Source organism: Ovis canadensis, chromosome 7 (assembly GCF_042477335.2).
Source record: "Ovis canadensis isolate MfBH-ARS-UI-01 breed Bighorn chromosome 7, ARS-UI_OviCan_v2, whole genome shotgun sequence".
In the NCBI taxonomy this organism is placed as follows: Eukaryota; Metazoa; Chordata; class Mammalia; order Artiodactyla; family Bovidae; genus Ovis; species Ovis canadensis.
Window position 1 is genome coordinate 82,997,519 of NC_091251.1, and position 19,166 is coordinate 83,016,684.

Below are 19,166 nucleotides of genomic sequence, written 5' to 3' on the forward strand. Positions count from 1 at the left end.
TAGACTGGAGGGGAGGGAAGGATTGGGAGTTTGGGATTAGCAGAAGCAAACTTTTATATATAGTATGGATAAACAAGGTCTGACTGTATAGCATAGGGAACTATATTCAATATCCTGGGACAAAACATAATGGAAAATAATATGAAAAAGAATATATACGTATAACTGAATCACTTTGTATAGCAAAAATTAACAGCAGAAATTAATATAACATTGTAAATCAGTTATACTTCAATAAAATTTTTTTTAAAAGAAATTGTCTCTGTTTTGTACTCTGCTTCAAGAAAGTTTGATATTAAAGAATTAAACTTTTTGAGGTCCTAGTGAACAATTTTTTAGAAATAAAACAAGCTTCTCATATTACCTGATGTGATGAGATTTCTGAATCAAATACAGAAGAATCAAATAAATTCAATCCAGGGGATCGAGAAGTATAACTCATTAAAAAAGAAAATCCAGGGGAGTCCTTTTGTGTTTGACTCTCAGTAGCCGTATTTCTATTTCTGATATAGAGAAATAAGAAAATCATCAAATTGTAAAATACATATTATCAAATATTGCAGACTGGTAAGCACCATAGGTACTATGTTATAAAGGTAAGAATTAGCATAGCAGGAAAAAGGAGGAAGTAGTTACTGAAGTGTCAAACCTATGGAGAAGAAAACCCATGGTTTGGGTGGAGACTAATATTAAATAAAGTATAATAATCAATTATGAAATGATAATGAATTCTTTCTAAGCATATACTGTCAGGCTCTATTCTATGTATTTCCATTATCATTAATTTACTTATTCCTTAAACAACCCTCTGAGATAGCTACCATTACTATCACCTCCATTTCATAGAAGAGGATTCTGTGGCATAGAACGATTAAATGATTTGCTTGAAAGAATATAAGTGCCAGAGTTGGGATCTGAATGTAGCAACACAGACTCAAAGTCCAAGTTCTTAAACTTGATGTTAAACTGTTCCCAAGATCTTGAAAGCAGTCACAAAATTTTAGTCTTAATGAAAAGCCAGCCATGACAGATTGTTTCATAAGGGAGTTAAGTTATAAAATGATTTGGGAAAAATAGTTAGACAAGTCAGTATATAACACAGTGGTTAAAACCATGAATTCTGGAGGCAGAACTGCCTGGGTTTAAATTTCAACTCTATCACTGATGAGTTGCAGCATCTGTGATTCTGTTTCTTCATCTATAAAATAAGGATAATAATGTGCTTACATCTCACAAAGCTGTTGTGAATATGAAAGGAACAATACTTTTAAAATGCTTACACTCAAATTCACTTAATATTGCTATTAAGTGTTAAATAATAGAAGTCTGAAGATACCTCCATAACTATCTCCATGACTGTTAATGAGTCACTTTACAGATTGGTTTTCTCATCCATAAGGAGAGGTTTTAGTATACGATTGCAACACCCTTTAACAGTTCCCAGATTTGAAGATAAATTCCATTTGGAACATCCTGTGTTTGAGTCAACAGCATGACATTTATACATAAAAATCTTACTAGCAATTCAAAATACAGAGTAGAACACAGGAGAGAGATTCCTGATGAAGTGAAATCTATTTGACACATATTTTAGAAGAATCCCAGGATTCAACATTAAAGAAAAGACTGAACTAAACAAAAAGCTTAAATATAGCATTAGTTTTTTGGCTGTAAACTACAAATCTGTGGTTTCCAAAGTTAAATAACGATGTTAGAGATATTTATGTCAATCAAAGTTACTTAAATAATGGCAGTTTTTGTTTAAGACACTACAACATTAAGGCAAAATGACTGCTGGAATATTATTCAATGATGTCTACAATCTACCAAATGTGATAGTAACTTTTTAGCTTGACAATTTAAATTTTCCATACATCTTTTATTCTTCTGAAAATCTTAAATCTTGTAATATTAAATTTGATAGGTACTCAGGATCCATGTTACCTTCAGCTAAACATTTCAGGGTAAAATGGGGAAAAAGGTCTATAAAATGAGATGGCAGAATGGTAGGTATATGAGAGTTCATTATACTAATCTCTCTCCTTTGTATATTTGAAATATTCCATAATAGAAAACTTTTTAAAGTTAGAGGTATTAAGCATTTTACTATTCCTATCAATTATTTACATAATTCAAAATATATAGATTCTTTCATTATAATAATTAATTAAAACCTTACATTTCAAATGAGGGCGTTTTAGGTAATTTCTCCACAGAGTCAGGTGTTTTCACATCTTCAGGAGTTTGTAAAAATAAAGGAATTTCAGAAGTTCGTGGAAAAATCCCAGCCCTTTCTTCTACTTCATCACTATTACTTTCTATTTGCTTCCCAAAATGTTCTGCATATGTAATCTGCAAATTCAAAGTAACAGAAAGCTATATAAGGAATATTATTGCATTAATAAACTCACATATGTAAAAATATGTGAGGTTAAAAACATCAATATTAACATATGATGTTTTCAATTCATAAACAAAATAAGTGAAATAAGAATAACTAGTGAAAGTGATACCAAAATATATCTGTCAGCAAACAGGAGAATAATTATTTTCAATTTTCTCATTTTTTTCTTCCCAGCTCTATCTCACCTATCCCTACCTGCAAAATTAACTCACAACCAGGATATACTCAGATTGATGAAGAAAAATGGTTAGAAATAATTTTCTTTTCAAAATTTCTACATTGTGCTCTGGGTCAAGATTTATATACTCCTTTGAAGGAAATGGCAATCCACTCCAGTACTATTGCCTGGAAAATCCCATGGACAGAGGAGTCTGGTAGACTACAGTCCATGGGGTCGCAAAGAGTCGGACACAACTGAGCAACTTCACTTTCACTTTCACTTTGAAAGAAAAGGGCAATCTTTTTTCTCAGTGATTATGTTCTTTACAATTTTTGCCCTTATAAATTCATTATACTAGTTTCCCTACAAAATTAAGGACTTGAATACTAACTCCCCTTTATATCATTTGGTAAGCTAGGAATATGATTTCTCAAATGTTTGTTACCAAATTCCATTTGGAAACAATTTATTTTGGTCACTCCACAAAAAATAATTTAAGTGTGCTTTTTACCTGTATTTCTTTATAGTAGAATACTACTGTTGTTTCTCTTGTTTTATCCCTTAGTAGCTATAGTACATTGCCTATACCTATAATCACTAAAGCTATCTACTATTAAAAATACTTTGAAGATATTTTTGTGGCAGCCTTGGCTAATAATTCAATCTTACCAAACAAAATTTCTTTCTTCAGTTATAATTTAGTTGTTGTGGTATCAATATATATAGTCAATTATTAATGACAATTTTTTAAATATTTCATGTAAACTTTTTGTGGTTTCACTTTTAAATCTGTAACTCCTCCAAGGAATAGAATCTGTAACATCACAGCAACTTGCTTACTAAGCTAATAACATCCAGACCTCACATAAATAAGCTTCATTATCCCAAATCTGAAATTAAAATGAAAACAATATTTAAATTAGAATATTCTGCTTAGGAATTCAAAACAAAACATTTGACTTACTTGTGAAGCACAATTTGATTCTGGCAATTGTCTTATTGTCCTTTTATCTCCACACTCAGCATCTGTTTGTTATATGAGAACAAACTACTTTTTCTTTTTGAAATTTAATTGTAAATAAAACAAATTAAACCATATGAAACTGCCAATATTTAACTGTTCTTGGTCAATAAAAATGGAAATTTTAGATACTTCAATCTAATATGTAAAAATAATAGAATAAAACCTACATGAACAGTTTAACAAACAAAATTATAAAGAGAACACCCCATGTAACTGTTACCTTGATAAAGAAATAGAACATTATGAGTTCCCCAAAAGGCCCCATATTCCCCATAGCCTCCTTCTCAGTGGTAAACACTATTCTGACTTCTGTGATAATCATTACCCTGATTTGCTTTATCAGTTTATCGCTTAAGCAATATACTTTTTCCTGTTTTAAATGTTATATGATGAAATAATAATGTATGTGCTCTTTGTCATGCTTTTTTGGTTTAGTACACTCATGAGATTCATCTATATTGTTGCATATAGACATAGTTTGCTTACTTTTATAGGTGTAAAGTATTCCATTATACAAACACAGCACAATGTAACACAATACTATCCATTCAACTACAGATGGATATTTGGGGTGTTTCTGTTTTGAGGCTATTACAAACAATGATTTTAACACTCTTCTATATATATATTTGTATGTATGTACTTGTATTTCTCTAGGTACATACCTAGGAGTGGAATTACAAAATATAGGGTATGTGTATCTTCCATTTTACCAGATGTTAAAACTATTCTCCAATTTTAGTTTTGAAACTATTCACCAATTTTTGTTGTGGCAACTGGCCATCCTGAGCTACCCTAGGGAATTATTCAATTTCACAGGACAAAATTATGAGCTCCAATTATAACTTAGTTATATGTCAGTAAGTTATTTATAAATGACATATTCAAAGTTTCTACCAATAATTATGTGAGTTTTAATTGTCCTACATTCTCATCAACACTGAACTTTGTCAGACCTTCCAAATTTTGCTAATCTGATGGGGGTATAATGATATCTCATTGTGGGTTTGTTTTTCAGTTTCCTGATTTGCTGAACATTTTTTTAAATATGTTTATCTGCCACAAAGGTTTTTCTATTTGAAGTGCCTGTTCGTAATTATTTTGCACATTTCTAATTGGGTTGTCTGTAGTTTTCTTCTTGGTTTGTAGAAGGTTTTTACACATTTTTGGAAACTACTCCTTTGACAGTTTTATTAAAAATATATTCTCTTGCCTCCCATTCTTTTTATAGTGTTTTTTGATGAATAGAAATTCTTAATTTTAATATAACCAAATTTATCAATACTTCTTTTATGATGGGGTTTTTCATTTTTTTAAAGAAATTCTTTCCTATCTTGAACAGAAGTTTCCCAATTTGGTCATCTGAAAGCTTTATAGGTTTGCGTCTTGCATTAATCACACTACTACTTTCACATATATTAACTTCTTCAAAAGATAGGCTTGGAGACTGTTGAAGAGAATCTTTCTTCTTCTAAGATAATTATATATCTTCTTGAGTGTAGAGCCTCACCACATAGGCTCAATGGCAGCTAGGACCATGCCAGATACATACATTTCCCCATGTATCTGTATTAGGGGGTATATTGTTTCTAGAGATTATCCATTCCTCCCTGTCTAACACTCTGTCAGCTTAGCATATACAGAGGATTATAAACAGGTGAAATATATCACCTGGATAGAAAAGTCATAATCCTTTTTTCCAGAAGAAAGTAGGAGGAGTATCCATCTAAGCATATTATCTTGGTTGAATCCTATACTGAGAGTGAGAGGAACAGGCTTATAGTATATCATATGACCATTCAGAATATGCATATATTTACCACCAGAAAGAGTCATTTTTTTAAATTTCAAAATAAGTCAAGAAGAGAGAAAGACTTTTATATAGCCTAATTGCTACTTATTACTGGGCAACTATCAGTCAGTCAGTTCAGTCGCTAAGTTGTATCTGACTCTTTATGACTTCATGGACTGCAGCATGCCAGGCTTCACTGTCCATCACCAACTCCCGGAGTGTGCTCAGACTCATGTCCATCAAGTTGGTGATGCCATCCAACGATCTTATCCTCTGTCGTCTCTTCCTTCTCCTGCCTTCAATCTTTCCCAGCATCAGGGTCTTTTCCAATGAGTCAGTTCTTCGCATCAGGCGCAACTACATATATATATTTGTATGTGTGTGTCTCTATGATATATTATATATTTTATATATATATGTATGCATACAGTATATATATAAATATATATATATAGAGAGAGAGAGAGATACACACACATAGAGAATGAGTCTGTGTCAAGGGTGCATCAAAGTTCTAAGAGCTACTTGACTCTAGGATAATAAATTTATACATATATATCCTGTGACCGTTCTATGATTTAGTCAAAGAAAATAATCTAAGATAGCAAAATATTTATATAAAAGAATATAGTAGCATCATTTATAACAGAAAAAAATCTGGAAATAACAAAATATTCAGTGTGAGAGACTGCTAAATAAATTAAAGCATACCCATGCAAAGACATATTATGGACTTCCCTGGTGGCTCAGACAGTAAAGCGTCTATCTACAATGTGGGAGACCGGGGTTCAGTCCCTGAGTCAGGAAGATCTCCTGGAGAAGGAAATGGTAACCCACTCCAGTATTCTTGCCTGGAAAATCCCATGGATGGGGAAGCCTGGTAGGCTACAGTCCATGGGGTCATAAGTCATCACAAATAAAATCTATTTAATGGCATGGAAAAATATCCTCAAGGGCAAATCAAATGGAAAGAAAAAGACCCAAAGTAATATACATAGTATGTTTCAAATTTGAAGGAACAAACAAAAAGAAAAAAAAAACCCACATATGCATAGAGAAAAAAAATATACAATAGTATATATAGTATCAGTTATATCTGGGTGGTTGGTATTTTTGCTTCTTTTATATTTTTCTCCATTTTCCAAATTTTCTACAATAAGTGTATTTCTTTTATATTTAAGAAAAACATATTTTAAAACCAGACATGCAGGGTGAGTTAGCCAGAGATGCAAACCATCCAAATAATTTATTTGACTAGTATCAAAATCTGATATAACTTGTTACTCCCATTTCTTAGGAATAATATAAATGGCAAATACCTGTATCTCTCTTTTCCAACCATTGATTGCAATCTGATTGTTTCTGTGGAGTTACCAATCTAAAATACAATAAACAACATTTTTATATTATTTACTGAGTTGAGCATTTCAGAAAATAAGTCAATTTCTTATTTTTCAAGGTTACCTGAACTGCATAATATTTTGTGAATTTTTAAAAGCTGTAACATGTGTACATTTTGGATGGTTATTCACAGCAGAGTCATTCAATACCTGAACAAAAGAAATTAAGCATTAGAATTGACTATACAAAACAATAAAATGTTTTGCTTGCCATGGCTACTCAAGGCTCTCAAAGAACATTGTCATCCACCTCTTCATCACTATTATTATCAACACTGACAAGTACAAACATTAAATGAAACCACTGCATACAAAACATTAAGTCAAACACTGGGAAACAGAAAGGTTTAAGAGTCTCAAGGAATTTGATGTTTTTGAAAAGTATAATTACTATGCCTGATAGTATACACACATTTAAGGTAAACTTAAAATTTTGTCTTCCTTATTCTTCATTACTCAAGTGAATCTTAATTCTTAATCTAATTAATCTATGTTCAGTTCAGTCACTTAGTCATGTCTTGACTCCTTGCAACCCCATGGACTGCAGCACACCAGGTCTCAATGTCCATAATCAACTCCCGGAGTTTACTCAAACTCATGTCCATTGAGTCAGTGATGCCATTCAACCATCTCATCCTCTGTCATCCCCTTCTACTCCTGCCTTCAATCTTTCCCAGCATCAGGGTCTTTTCCAATGAGTCAGCTCTTCACATCAGGTGGCCAAAGTATTGGAGTTTCAGCTTCAGCATTAGTCCTTCCAATGAATATTCAGGACTGATCTCCTTTAAAATAGACTGGTTGGATCTCCTTGCAGTCCAAGGGACTCTCAAGAGTCTTCTCCAACACCATAGTTCAAAAGCATCAATTCTTCAGTGCTCAGCTTTCTTCACAGTCCAACTCTCACATCCATACATGACTACTGGAAAAAACAGAACTTTGACTAGATGGACCTTTGTTGGCAAAGGAATGTCTCTGCTTTTTAACATGCTGGCTAGATTGGTCATAAATTTTCTTCCAAGGAGCAAGCATCCTTTAATTTCATGGCTGTAGTCACCATCTGCAGTGATTTTGGAGCCCCAAAAAATAAAGTCTGTCACTGTTTCCACTGTTTCCCCATCTATTTGCCATGAAGTGATGGGACCAGATGCCATGATCTTAGTTTTCTGAATGTTGAGTTTTAAGCCAACTTTTCCCCTCTCCTTTTTCACTTTCATCATGAGGCTCTTTAGTTCTTCTTCACTTTCTGTCTTATGGTGTCTTCTGCATATCTGAGGTTATTGATATTTCTCCCAGTAATCTTGATTCCAGCTTGTGCTTCATCCAGCCCAGTGTTTCTCGTGATGTACTCTGCATGTAAGTTAAATAAGCAGGGTGACAATATACAGTCTTGATGTACTCCTTTCCCTATTTGGAACCAGTCTGTTGTTCCATGTCCAGCTCTAACTGTTGCTTCCTGACCTGCATACAGATGTCTCAAGAGGCAGGTCAGGTGGTCTAGTATGCCCATCTCTTGGAGAATTTCCCACAGTTTGTGGTGATCCACACAGTCAAAGGCTTTGGCATAGTCAATAAAGCAGAAATAGATGTTTTCCTGGAACTCTCTTGCTTTTTCAATAATCCAACGGATGTTGGAATTTGATCTCTGGTTCCTCTGCCTTTTCTAAATCCAGCTTGAACATCTGGAAGTTCACGGTTCATGTACTGTTGAAGCCTGGCTTGGAGAATTTTGAGCATTACTTTACTACGGTGTGAGATGAGTGCAATTGTGTGGTAGTTTGAGCATTCTTTGGCATTGCCTTTCTTTGGGATTGGAATGAAAACTGACCTTTTCCAGTCTTGTGGCCACTGCTGAGTTTTCCAAATTTGCTGGCATATTGAGTGCAGCACTTTCACAGCATCATCTTTCAGGATTTGAAATAGCTCCACTGGAATTCCATCACCTTCACTAGCTTTGTTTGTAGTGATGCTTCCTAAGGCCCATTTGACTTCGCAATCCAGGACGTCTAGCTCTAGGTGAGTGATCATACCATCACAATTATCTGGATCGTGAAGATGTTTTTGAATAGTTCTGTGTATTCTTGCCAAGTCTTCTTAATATCTTCTGCTTCTGTTAGGTCTGTACCATTTCTGCCCTTTATTGTGCCCATCTTTGCATGAAACGTTCCCTTGGTATCTCTAATTTTCTCAAAGAGATCTCTAGTCTTTCCCATTCTATTGTTTTCCTCTATATCTTTGCACTGATCACTGAGGAAGGCTTTCTTATCTCTCCTTGCTATTGTTTGGATCTCTGCATTCAAATGGGTATAGTTTTAGAAGGTCTTGTAGGTCTTCATAGAACTGTTCAACTTCAGCTTCTTCAGCGTTACTGGTTGGGGCATAGGCTTGGATTACTGTGATATTGAATGGTTTGCCTTGTAAATAAACAGAGATCATTCTGTCATTATTTAGATTGCATCTAAGTACTGTTGCAGTACTTGGATGCATTCTTTGGATGTAATTAATTGATGCTTTTGAACTGTGGTGTTAGAGAAGGCTCTTGAGAGTCCCTTGGACTGCAAGGAGATCCAACCAGTCCATTCTAAAGGAGATCAGTCCTGGGTGTTCTTTGGAAGGACTGATGCTGAGGCTGAAACTCCAATACTTTGGCCACCTCATGCGAAGAGTTGACTCATTGGAAAAGACCCTGATGCTGGGAAAGATTGAGGGCAGGAGGAGAAGGGGACGACAGAGGATGAGATGGCTGGATGGCATCACCGATTTGATGGGCATGAGTTTGGGTGAACTCCGGGAGTTGGTGATGGACAGCGAGGCCTGGCATGCTACAATTCATGGGGTCGCAAAGAGTCGGACACAACTGAGCAACTGAACTGAACTGAACTGAACTGTACTTATGTCTGTGTCTCTAAATCCCCTATACCCTCTAAAATTGAATACAGGAAAGGAAAACAAGTTAAGAGTAAATCCTGAAACCTTCTTTTTAAAACATGTATGACACATATGGCAGAACTAATATATTATTTTTAACTTTAAATTTTATGTAATGCTTAAATCACTGCTTTACTAATGTTTATACTGTCTGTTTCAAGTCTTTCATTTTCCCCGAGTCACTCATTTTGAAGAGTTATTGATTTTTCTTATTTTACCTATAATTAAAATATCTTTAATAGGAAAGTGTATCCATTTATTTTTGTTATAACGGCCATTTTTAAATTTTGCTTTTGTCGTTGTTCAGTTGCTCAGTCGTGTCCAACTCTCTGCGACTCCATGAACTGCAGCAGGCCAGGCTTCTCTGTCCTTCACCATTTCCTAGAGCTTGCTCAGACTCATGCCTATTGAGTCAGTGATGCCATCTAACCATCTCATCTTCTGCCATCCCCTTCTCCTCCTGCCTTCAATCTTTTCCAGGATGAGAGTCTGATTTAAAATGAGTTGGCTCTTCACATCAGGTGGTCAAAGTATTGGAGCTTCAGCTTCAGCATCAGCCCTTTTAATGAATATTCAGAGTTGATACCCTGTAGGACTGACTGGTTTGATCTCCTTACTGACCAAGGGACTCTCAAGAGTCTTCTCCAACACCACAGTTCAAAGGCACCAATTCTTTGGTGTTCAGCCTTCTTTATGGTCCAACTCTCACATCCATAATGACTACTGGAAAAACCATAGCTTTGACTACACGGACCTCTGTAGGCAAAGTAATGTCTCTGCTTTTTAATACACTGTCTATGTTTGTCATAGCTTTTATTCTAAGAAGCAAGTGTCTTTTAATTTTGTGGGTGCAGTCACCACCTGCAGTGATTTTGGAGCCTAAGAAAATAAAGTCTGTCACTGTTTCCACTGTTTCCCCATCTATTTGCCATGAATTGATGGGACCAGATGCCATGATCTTTGTTTGCCTCTCAGAAGACATTTGACAATATCTGGAGATACTTTTGATTGTCACAAATTGCAGATGAGGTGCTACTGGACTCTAGTGGATCACTAGAGTAATTAATTTTTTCTGTGGACAACCCCACAATAAAGAATTAATTATCTGATCCAAAATGTCAACAGTGTCACTATTGAGAAACTGTGATCTAAGGTTTGACAGAATTCACCTGAAAAATTGAGTCTGAAGTGTTCTGAAGGGCATGTGTGGTAGAGGGAAAAGGGAGGGAAATAAGGGAGAAAAGAGGGAAATAGGCATTTATTTATATTTCAGTTTCATTTACATTTCTGTTTCTTCTAAGTTATTGATCTATTCATGTTTTTCTTTTTCGGTCTAGCAATTTATATTGTCCAAAAAATTTTCCATCTCACCTAAATTTTCAAGTTTGTTGGTATATAATTTTACATAGTATCATCTTAGGACTTCAAAAATATTTCTTTCATAGGTGTAGTGATACACACTGTTTCCCCACTTTATACTTTTCTTTTTTGATTGGGGACTTCTCTTTTTTTCTGTACACTTGCTGAAACTTACTAGTGCTTGGCTATATTAATTAACTCAATTTTTAAATTTCATAAATTTCTGCTTTTCTCTGTTAATTCCTACCTTTTTGCATTATTATTTTATTTTTGTATTTTAAGTTAAGCTTTTCATATTTTAAGTTCAACATTTCAGATTAATACTTAATGTTTGGCTGATTTTAATCTTCCTTATTTTCTAATATATTTGTTTTCAAACATAAACTTCTCTCTGAAGACCAGTTTGGCTACATTTCACAGGTTATAGTATGCTTTTAAATAGTTTTAAAATTCTATTTTGATTTCTTCTATAGCCCAAAAGTAATTTGAAAGCATGTGAATTATGGCAGAAAGTGAAGAACTAAAGATCCTCTTAATGAAAGTGAAAGAAGAGAGCAAAAAAGTTGGCTTAAAGCTCAACATTCAGAAAACTAAGATCATGGCATCCGGTCCCAACACTTCATGGGAAACAGATGGGGAAACAGTGGAAACAGTGGCTGACTTTATTTTTGGGGGCTCCAAAATCACTGCAGATGGTGATTGCAGCCATGAAATTAAAAGACGCTTACTCCTTGGAAGGAAAGTTATAACCAACCTAGACAGCATATTCAAAAGCAGAGACATTACTTTGTCAACAAAGGTCCATCTAGTCAAGGCTCTGGTTTTTCCAGTAGTCATGTATGGATGTGAGAGTTGGACTATAAAGAAAGCTGAGCACAGAATTGATGCTTTTGAACTGTGGTGTTGGAGAAGACTCTTGAGAGTCCATTGGACTGCAAGGAGATCCAACCAGTCCATCCTAAAGGAGATCAGTCCTGGGTGTTCATTGGAAGGACTGATGTTGAAGCTGAAACTCCAATACTTTGGCCACCTGATACAAAGAGCTGACTTATTGGAAAAGACCCGGATGCTGGGAAAGATTGAGGGCAGGAGAAGGGGATGACAGAGGATGAGATGGTTAGATGGCATCACTGACTCAATGGACATGGGTTTGGGTGGACTCCAGGAGTTGGTGATGAACAGGGAGGCTTGGCATGCTGTGGTTCATGGGGTCACAAAGAGTCGGACATGACTGAGTGACTGAACTGAACTGAATTTCTTTTTACTCAACCAAATAGTTTTTTGAGGAGAAGGTTATCTTTTTGTTTAACTTGTTTAACTTTTTTGATGTTGTGGTTAGTGAAGATAGCAGCTTTTTAGAATGGAGGAGATATCCTTTTTGTTCTAATAAATAGTCAATTTTGGTGAATACTGCGAACAAAATTTAACTGAATTATGTGTATGTTGGGCACAAAGCTTACTATTTGTGTTAGATCCTCTACATCCTTACTTATTTTTCATCTACTTGATTCATTCTTGTTGGCAGAAACTGCTAGTTTTTCTATCTTCTTCAAAATTGACATTTCCTTTATGTTCTGATTTAAAAAGTAAACAAACAAAAACCCCATCATGTTTGTCAACCTCTCTGCAGATAGAGGTAACCATGTTTTAAAGTTCTTGTCAATGAAACATTAACAAATTGTTTAAGGAGCTTCCATGAAAGATCCCTAAAAATGAGGCTGACTCAACAACAGTTTTTTCCCCTTCTTCTTTCCTCCCTAGAAGGAAGATATGATAGCAAGTTACAAGGTTATTCTGATCATGAAATAACCTTGAGGTAAAAGCTTAGCATAAGGATAGCAGGAAAAGAAAACACCAATGGAAGTCAGGAAATGATGACATTATGGAGATGGTGCCACAATTTCCCTCTTCAATCTAATTCCTTCAGAAATGTCTCTTACATTTTGGTCTATTGGGTACAGGGATTGATATTTTCAAATATCTTTTATTTTTAGAAGCAAAGGAAAAGGCTACAGTATATGCTCAGGCTACCATACAAAACTCTTAAGTTTTTCATATCCTGAGATTGTACTAATGGCTAGTTTAATATATTTATAACACACACAAACATACACACACACCCTAAATGCAGTACATTCATTATATCATTTAATGCAAGCATTTCATTTGTACTATTAAAAAAGAAATACCTACATGTGCATCATTTTCTTTTTGCTTGAAGTCAATATTGGCAAGCTTTGACTGACTCACAGAACTTTCTTCTTTTTTATCTAGATTATTAAATTGTACAACTTCAAATCAATGCCAGAAATAGAATCAAATGTCATGTCCAACATTTAACCTAACCTTGTAATTTAAAAAATCAAGTTACAAAATATTTAAAGTAAAGAATTATGAAATTATTACATAATCTTAATTCTTCAATATATAGCAGCTACTATAATAACCATGTATGTAAAATGAAAAATAGCTGATTAAAAATAAATAAGTAAATTCTTAAAATTAAATTTTAGAAAGTAGCTGACAAAACTACATCTTTATAATAGGGAACCAAAGAACAAAGAGTGGTGATGTAAATGACTGGGGAATAAAACAGCTAGTGTAGTTAACCTAGCACAATGTAGTTAATCTATCCATCGAATAAAACATGATTTAAATGTCTCAGTGACTGACTCACAATATCATTACCACAAGTCTCACCACCATGGGGTCGCAAAGAGTCGGACACAACTGAGTGACTTTAATCATACATATTGATAATACAACCTCTCAAATGAAAAATATATAATTATTCATCCTCTTATGATAGCTGGAAACCAGACTAAAACTCTTTTTTTAAAAAAATCATGAGTGATTTCTCTCTCAAAAAGAAAAATGTTATGTATAGAAGGCACATATTGCTTGCTCTCAGAAAGAACCAAAGTGACACTTTATGAGTCTATAAGTCTCCAATATTGTTAGCTCTTGTTTACACCAAGTGATAACTAAAATTGCTCCTTTCTATTCCTTCTATGTTCTCAAACAAAACTAAGTTTTTGAATAATAAACAGATACTGTACCTATAACTCTTGGTTCTGAAGAATGCATCTTTATTGGTTTTACTAATTTCTGAGATTCATATGGAAGAAATAATTGACTGTTTTGAGCAGTTTTGTTCAACATAAGTACAGGTTGTGGATCTTTTTCAAAAATTCTAAAGAGAAGAGTGAATAATATTAAATATTAGCTAAGTAAAAATTAGCATATTTTAAAGTTAGAGATATTTAGATATTATATAGCTAAAACTCCTCAAGTTGTATAGAATATGTAATAAATTTTAAATGTAGAATATCTGTTCACATAAACAAAGTGCTATTTTAAAGTTTACCTATACCTTTCTCTTGAGGCTTCCCTGGTGGCTAAAATGGTAAAGAATCTGCCTGCAATGCAGGAGACCCTGCTTGGGAAGATGCCCTGGAGAAAGGAATGGCTACTCTCTCTGGTATTCTTGCCTAGAGAATCCCATAGACAAAAGAGCCTGGTGGGCTCCAGTCCATGGTGTCTCAAAGAGCCCAACATAACTTAGTGGCTAAACCCCCACCATACCTTTCTTTCAATTCCTTTCTCTTTTCTACTTTTTTACTTTTTTCTTCTAGAGTTTCTGTAAGATTCTTCTTTTCATAATGTCTTGCAATCTGCTAAAAAGAAAAATGACATAGCAAAACAAAATAAATACCTGCAAAGCATTAAGAAACATTTGGTTATCTTACCTAATGAATATGATTTTTTTTCTACATAATCACAAGATTTATATTTTTGGTAGTACTAACAATCTTTTAGTGAAAGTTAATAAAACAGTCAAAATTAACAATAAATTATACTCCTTTTATTCTTCCTTACAACTCCATTAGGAAACCTAGATTTCAATCAACTTTCATTCTTTTTAAAAAGGACAGTCAGAAGCAATGTAGATGTTGATTCCCTACATAGAGACGTCCAATAGTTACTATATATTTTAAAGAAAGTGCCACTCATTTTCTTCTTACTAAAATGATATTACTGTTATGTGGAACTTCATGCTTACAGATGATAAATATACCATCTTTAACACAATTGTAATAAAATTTTAAAAATTAGCCATTCAACTTTTTCTCAAAATTTGGAAGTGACTTTGGTGGCTCTCATACTCATCAATTAAAGCCACATTTCAATAGATGACACTAAAAATATATTCAAGAAAACATCATGTATCATTAATCTTAAAGGCTAAAAACTAGTTCTGGCCTAGCTTTATAAAGACTGCAGTCATAAATTTTCTAGATTAAGTTTTTTAAATCATTTAATAACTTGTTTTGCTTTTTGACAGCACTGCTGTAAGCTCTGTCAATGCCTTTAAATATCTATTATTAAGCTCCAACTTGTTCTTTCTTTATCTTCTTTCCTTAGCACTCAAAGAAAGTTAAACTATTTCCAAAACTCAGAGTTGAATATACTCAATACCTAAAAACATTTTGGCTCCAAAGGTAATATGAGGCAAATAAATTATTGAGCTGCTTTAGAAACAGCTCTTCTTAGACCATCATCTAACATACCATTACACTTATACATTAACACACATAGTAGAAACATATAACAAAATTAATACCTGGTTTAAATAATTAATTTCTATTTCCATGTCATCTACTTCTTTCTTCAAGTCACATGATCTTTTGGAAAACTGGTTAGCATGTTTAAGAATATCTTGTGTTTTATATCTCAAATTAACCCTTTTATGTTAAGGAACTATGTTATATAAATAACTTTCACATTTATAATATAAGTACTATATAAAAATAATTAGTATTACATAAAATTAATTATATATGTATCATATATGCAATATGAATAACAGTATCTGAAAACAGCAGAAAGACTAATACAAACATCTGGCAAACTGTCAATTTACTGTTTGTCTATATTATATACTTAGCTTAAAAATACAAATGCATGTTAGGATTTTTTCTTTCAGTTAAATTTTTTCACAGGGCAGTTTTTTACTTTTATTTTTAACCCAAGTTTATCATGTCATTTGGCATGATAAACATAATCAAGTCCAAACTAAACTGCTTTAGTTTCTATAATTTATTTGTTCTAAGATCAACATTATAAATCCACTCAGTCTTCCTTTTCTTGCTCTTTATGGTCCATCTGTGCACCAGGAGAACTCAAAAGAGAGCTATATCTTCTCTTTGAACTTTCTGCTTGAACTAGATTTACACTCAATTTGAAGCAGAGAATCTCTCAGCTGCTAACAAAACTTCTGCATGATTACTAGTTTCTACAATTTCCTAAGTTACTCTGCAATCCATTAGGAAAATTTTTTAAATATATAGAACAGTGCTAATGAGCAAGAACTCCAGAGAAAATCTTTGCCAGACCTTTCCTATTTCACTAAAATTTAGGATTTATATGCTAGAGTATAAAATTTCAAATGAACATTATTTATAACACTATGCTATTATCATAGTATCAATTTAAAATTTTTAGATATAGACAGTTAACTCCTAATCTTCAACTTTCCCCACCTTCATCACCTCTTCATGTCTGTCAAACAACGTCTCATCCTTTTCTACAATCCAAGTCCCTAAACCCCTGCTGAGCCTTCTGCATCTACCACCAACCTCTGCCTCTTCCCACTGAAAGTTAAAACACTCACAGTTTAATAGAAGAAATGGACATGCAAACAAGTAATTCTAATGCAGTGGCAATGTATTAGATCAGCAGCAAATGAACAACAAAGTACAGAATAAGCTAAACCCAAACATGAAGAGAGCAAACAGCAAAGGAGTTAAAAGGATGATTTAGGATGAAGCAGCATGAAGCAAGGTAGAATGCAGGGATAAAGAAGACTTAGTACAAACAGTGGAGTTATAATCTGATAGGAAAGCATATGAAGGATTGTGGAGGTTGGAAGAGGATTAAAGTTCCAAGTCCATCATGGGAGAAGATCTCCTTGACAAAGAGATGAGACTTAGACCAATTAAAAATTACTTAAGCATCTAAAACAATGCCACTGCATTAGAATTACTTGTTTATATGTTTGTTTCCTCTACCAAACTGTGAGCTCCTTATGAGAAAGCTCTGTATCTTCTTGAGTACTTCCTGGCACAAAGTAGATACCCAATGAATTGTGACTCACGTCCTTACCACCTTCCATCCTAATAGAAATAATCAACTGATTTAATTGAAACTCTTTGGTAAGACAAAGCAAAATAACTTTTTTATTGGTTTGGTTGCTAACTTACCCCTCTTAAACACAAGTACATATACCACTTTATTTGCATTAAAATTTCTTGCTTCTGATGACATGCACATATAGGAAAACTAATTCCAGATGACTTTTAAAGTAATCTCTTAATTTTTTAATTAAACAAAAAAACCAAATCAATGTAACAGTCACAGGAAAACACAGTAACAGCTAGAATACAGAAACAATACTTATCAAATAAAAATTCTAAGTAGAAATACTACTGTGGATACATATGTAGTGTCCAACTGGTAAGTGATGGAAAGGGAGCAGGCACTGAAAAACAAAACCATATTGATTTATTATATTCTTTTCACTAAAGGGTAATGTTATTTAAACAGTATGTATCAAAAATATGTATGTATCAAACAGTATGTATAAAAATTATTACCTAAAAATTCCATAAAGATAGTTTCATTCATTTTCAGTTGTTCAGTACTTGTCAACACTCTGTTTCTAATTTCTTCATATTCTCTTTTCTTCTCATAATATTCATGTGAGAGGGGTGTTTCTGAGTATTTTAGTTGGTATTGCTTTAAAACATCTTTATACTGACATATATAACCATGGTACATTTTTCTGTTAAAATTAAAAGAAATGATATCAATGTAACAAAAGTGTATCTAAAAACTTTCTAAAATCACTTGTTAAAAACTACTAAATTAAGCATTAAAGACAAGTTAAAAATCTACTTATTTTTGCTTCACTCAATACTGTCTGCCCTTTAAACTTTTTTTAACTCTGTAAAACTTTTCAATTCTCTACACTTTTTCTTCACTACCTGAGTTCCTCACTCCTTAATCCTCTTCAATTAAAATTCTACTTCCACCATTCTACTGAATCCACCCTTCCCAAGGTTACCAATGATCTAATTTGTCCAACTTAGTGATCTCTTTTCACTTCTCATCCTACATGACAATGCAGAACCTGGTTCTTTTGATTACTTCTTGAATCTCTATCCTCTAAATCTCTATTCTTCCCAGTTCAACTACCTTTATAACTATGCCTTTAAATCTCCTTAAGTTTTCTACGCTAAAATTATCACATTCTATGTGACAGAACTTTGGGTTCACAATCATTCTTGCATACTCCACAACTGTTTTGTAAGAAAATTTCAGCACTGTTTGGAGGAACTCCTCCAGTACCACTCGGGTAGAGGTGAATGGTCATCTCTTCAAGAACCAGTCTTGAGTGAGATGGTCAATTCTTGCAAAAAAAGATATTAACTCTCCCTTCTTACCTGAACTTTGCATGATCTACAAGACGAGTCAGTTACTATGATCTATGGGCCAAATCTAACGTGCTACCTGTTTTTGTACAGTCTACGAGCTAAGAACCATTTTTACATTTTTAAATTATTTTTTAAAATCAAAATAATAATAATACTACTTCATGACGGATCAAAATTAATGAAAATCAAGCTGCAAATGTCCATAAAGAAAGTTTAATTAGAACACAATACTTACATATTGCCTAAAGTTGCTCATATACCAAAATACCAGACTGGAGTGGCTATGACAAACACTTTAACATTTAAAAAGCCGAGAACATTTACTATCGGGACCTTTAGCAAAAAAAGTTTGCCATTCCTCACCTCCAACACTGAACATGTTCAATCCAGTTCACTGCAAAACCATATTCTTGAGAGAAGAAAAAGATGGAAGAGTAGAGGGACAGGGAGCTCATCTCTTCCCACAAACACAACAAAACTACATCTATAGGTAGAATGATTCTTATAGAATACCTACTTAAAGCTTGCAGAAGATCTCAATTAAAGGTACAAGGAAGATTACCATGTAACCACTGCTCCTGAAGGAGGACTGAAATCTGAGAAAAT

General features: G+C 33.7%; 1 protein-coding gene across 1 annotated transcript in view; it reads right to left on the reverse strand.

Annotated features, from left to right (window-relative positions):
* Window positions 1–19,166, reverse strand: part of C7H14orf39 (chromosome 7 C14orf39 homolog) — a 49,713-nt gene that overhangs the window by 14,960 nt on the left and 15,587 nt on the right. The window contains exons 4-14 of the mRNA XM_069597519.1: window positions 17,721–17,908; window positions 17,563–17,605; window positions 15,689–15,809; window positions 14,650–14,741; window positions 14,124–14,257; window positions 13,258–13,334; window positions 6,845–6,930; window positions 6,700–6,758; window positions 3,529–3,590; window positions 2,180–2,352; window positions 365–503 (exon numbers count right to left, since the gene is read on the reverse strand). Coding sequence (XP_069453620.1) covers window positions 365–503; window positions 2,180–2,352; window positions 3,529–3,590; window positions 6,700–6,758; window positions 6,845–6,930; window positions 13,258–13,334; window positions 14,124–14,257; window positions 14,650–14,741; window positions 15,689–15,809; window positions 17,563–17,605; window positions 17,721–17,908 — 1,174 coding nt within the window. The remainder of the gene's footprint in view (window positions 1–364; window positions 504–2,179; window positions 2,353–3,528; window positions 3,591–6,699; window positions 6,759–6,844; window positions 6,931–13,257; window positions 13,335–14,123; window positions 14,258–14,649; window positions 14,742–15,688; window positions 15,810–17,562; window positions 17,606–17,720; window positions 17,909–19,166) is intronic.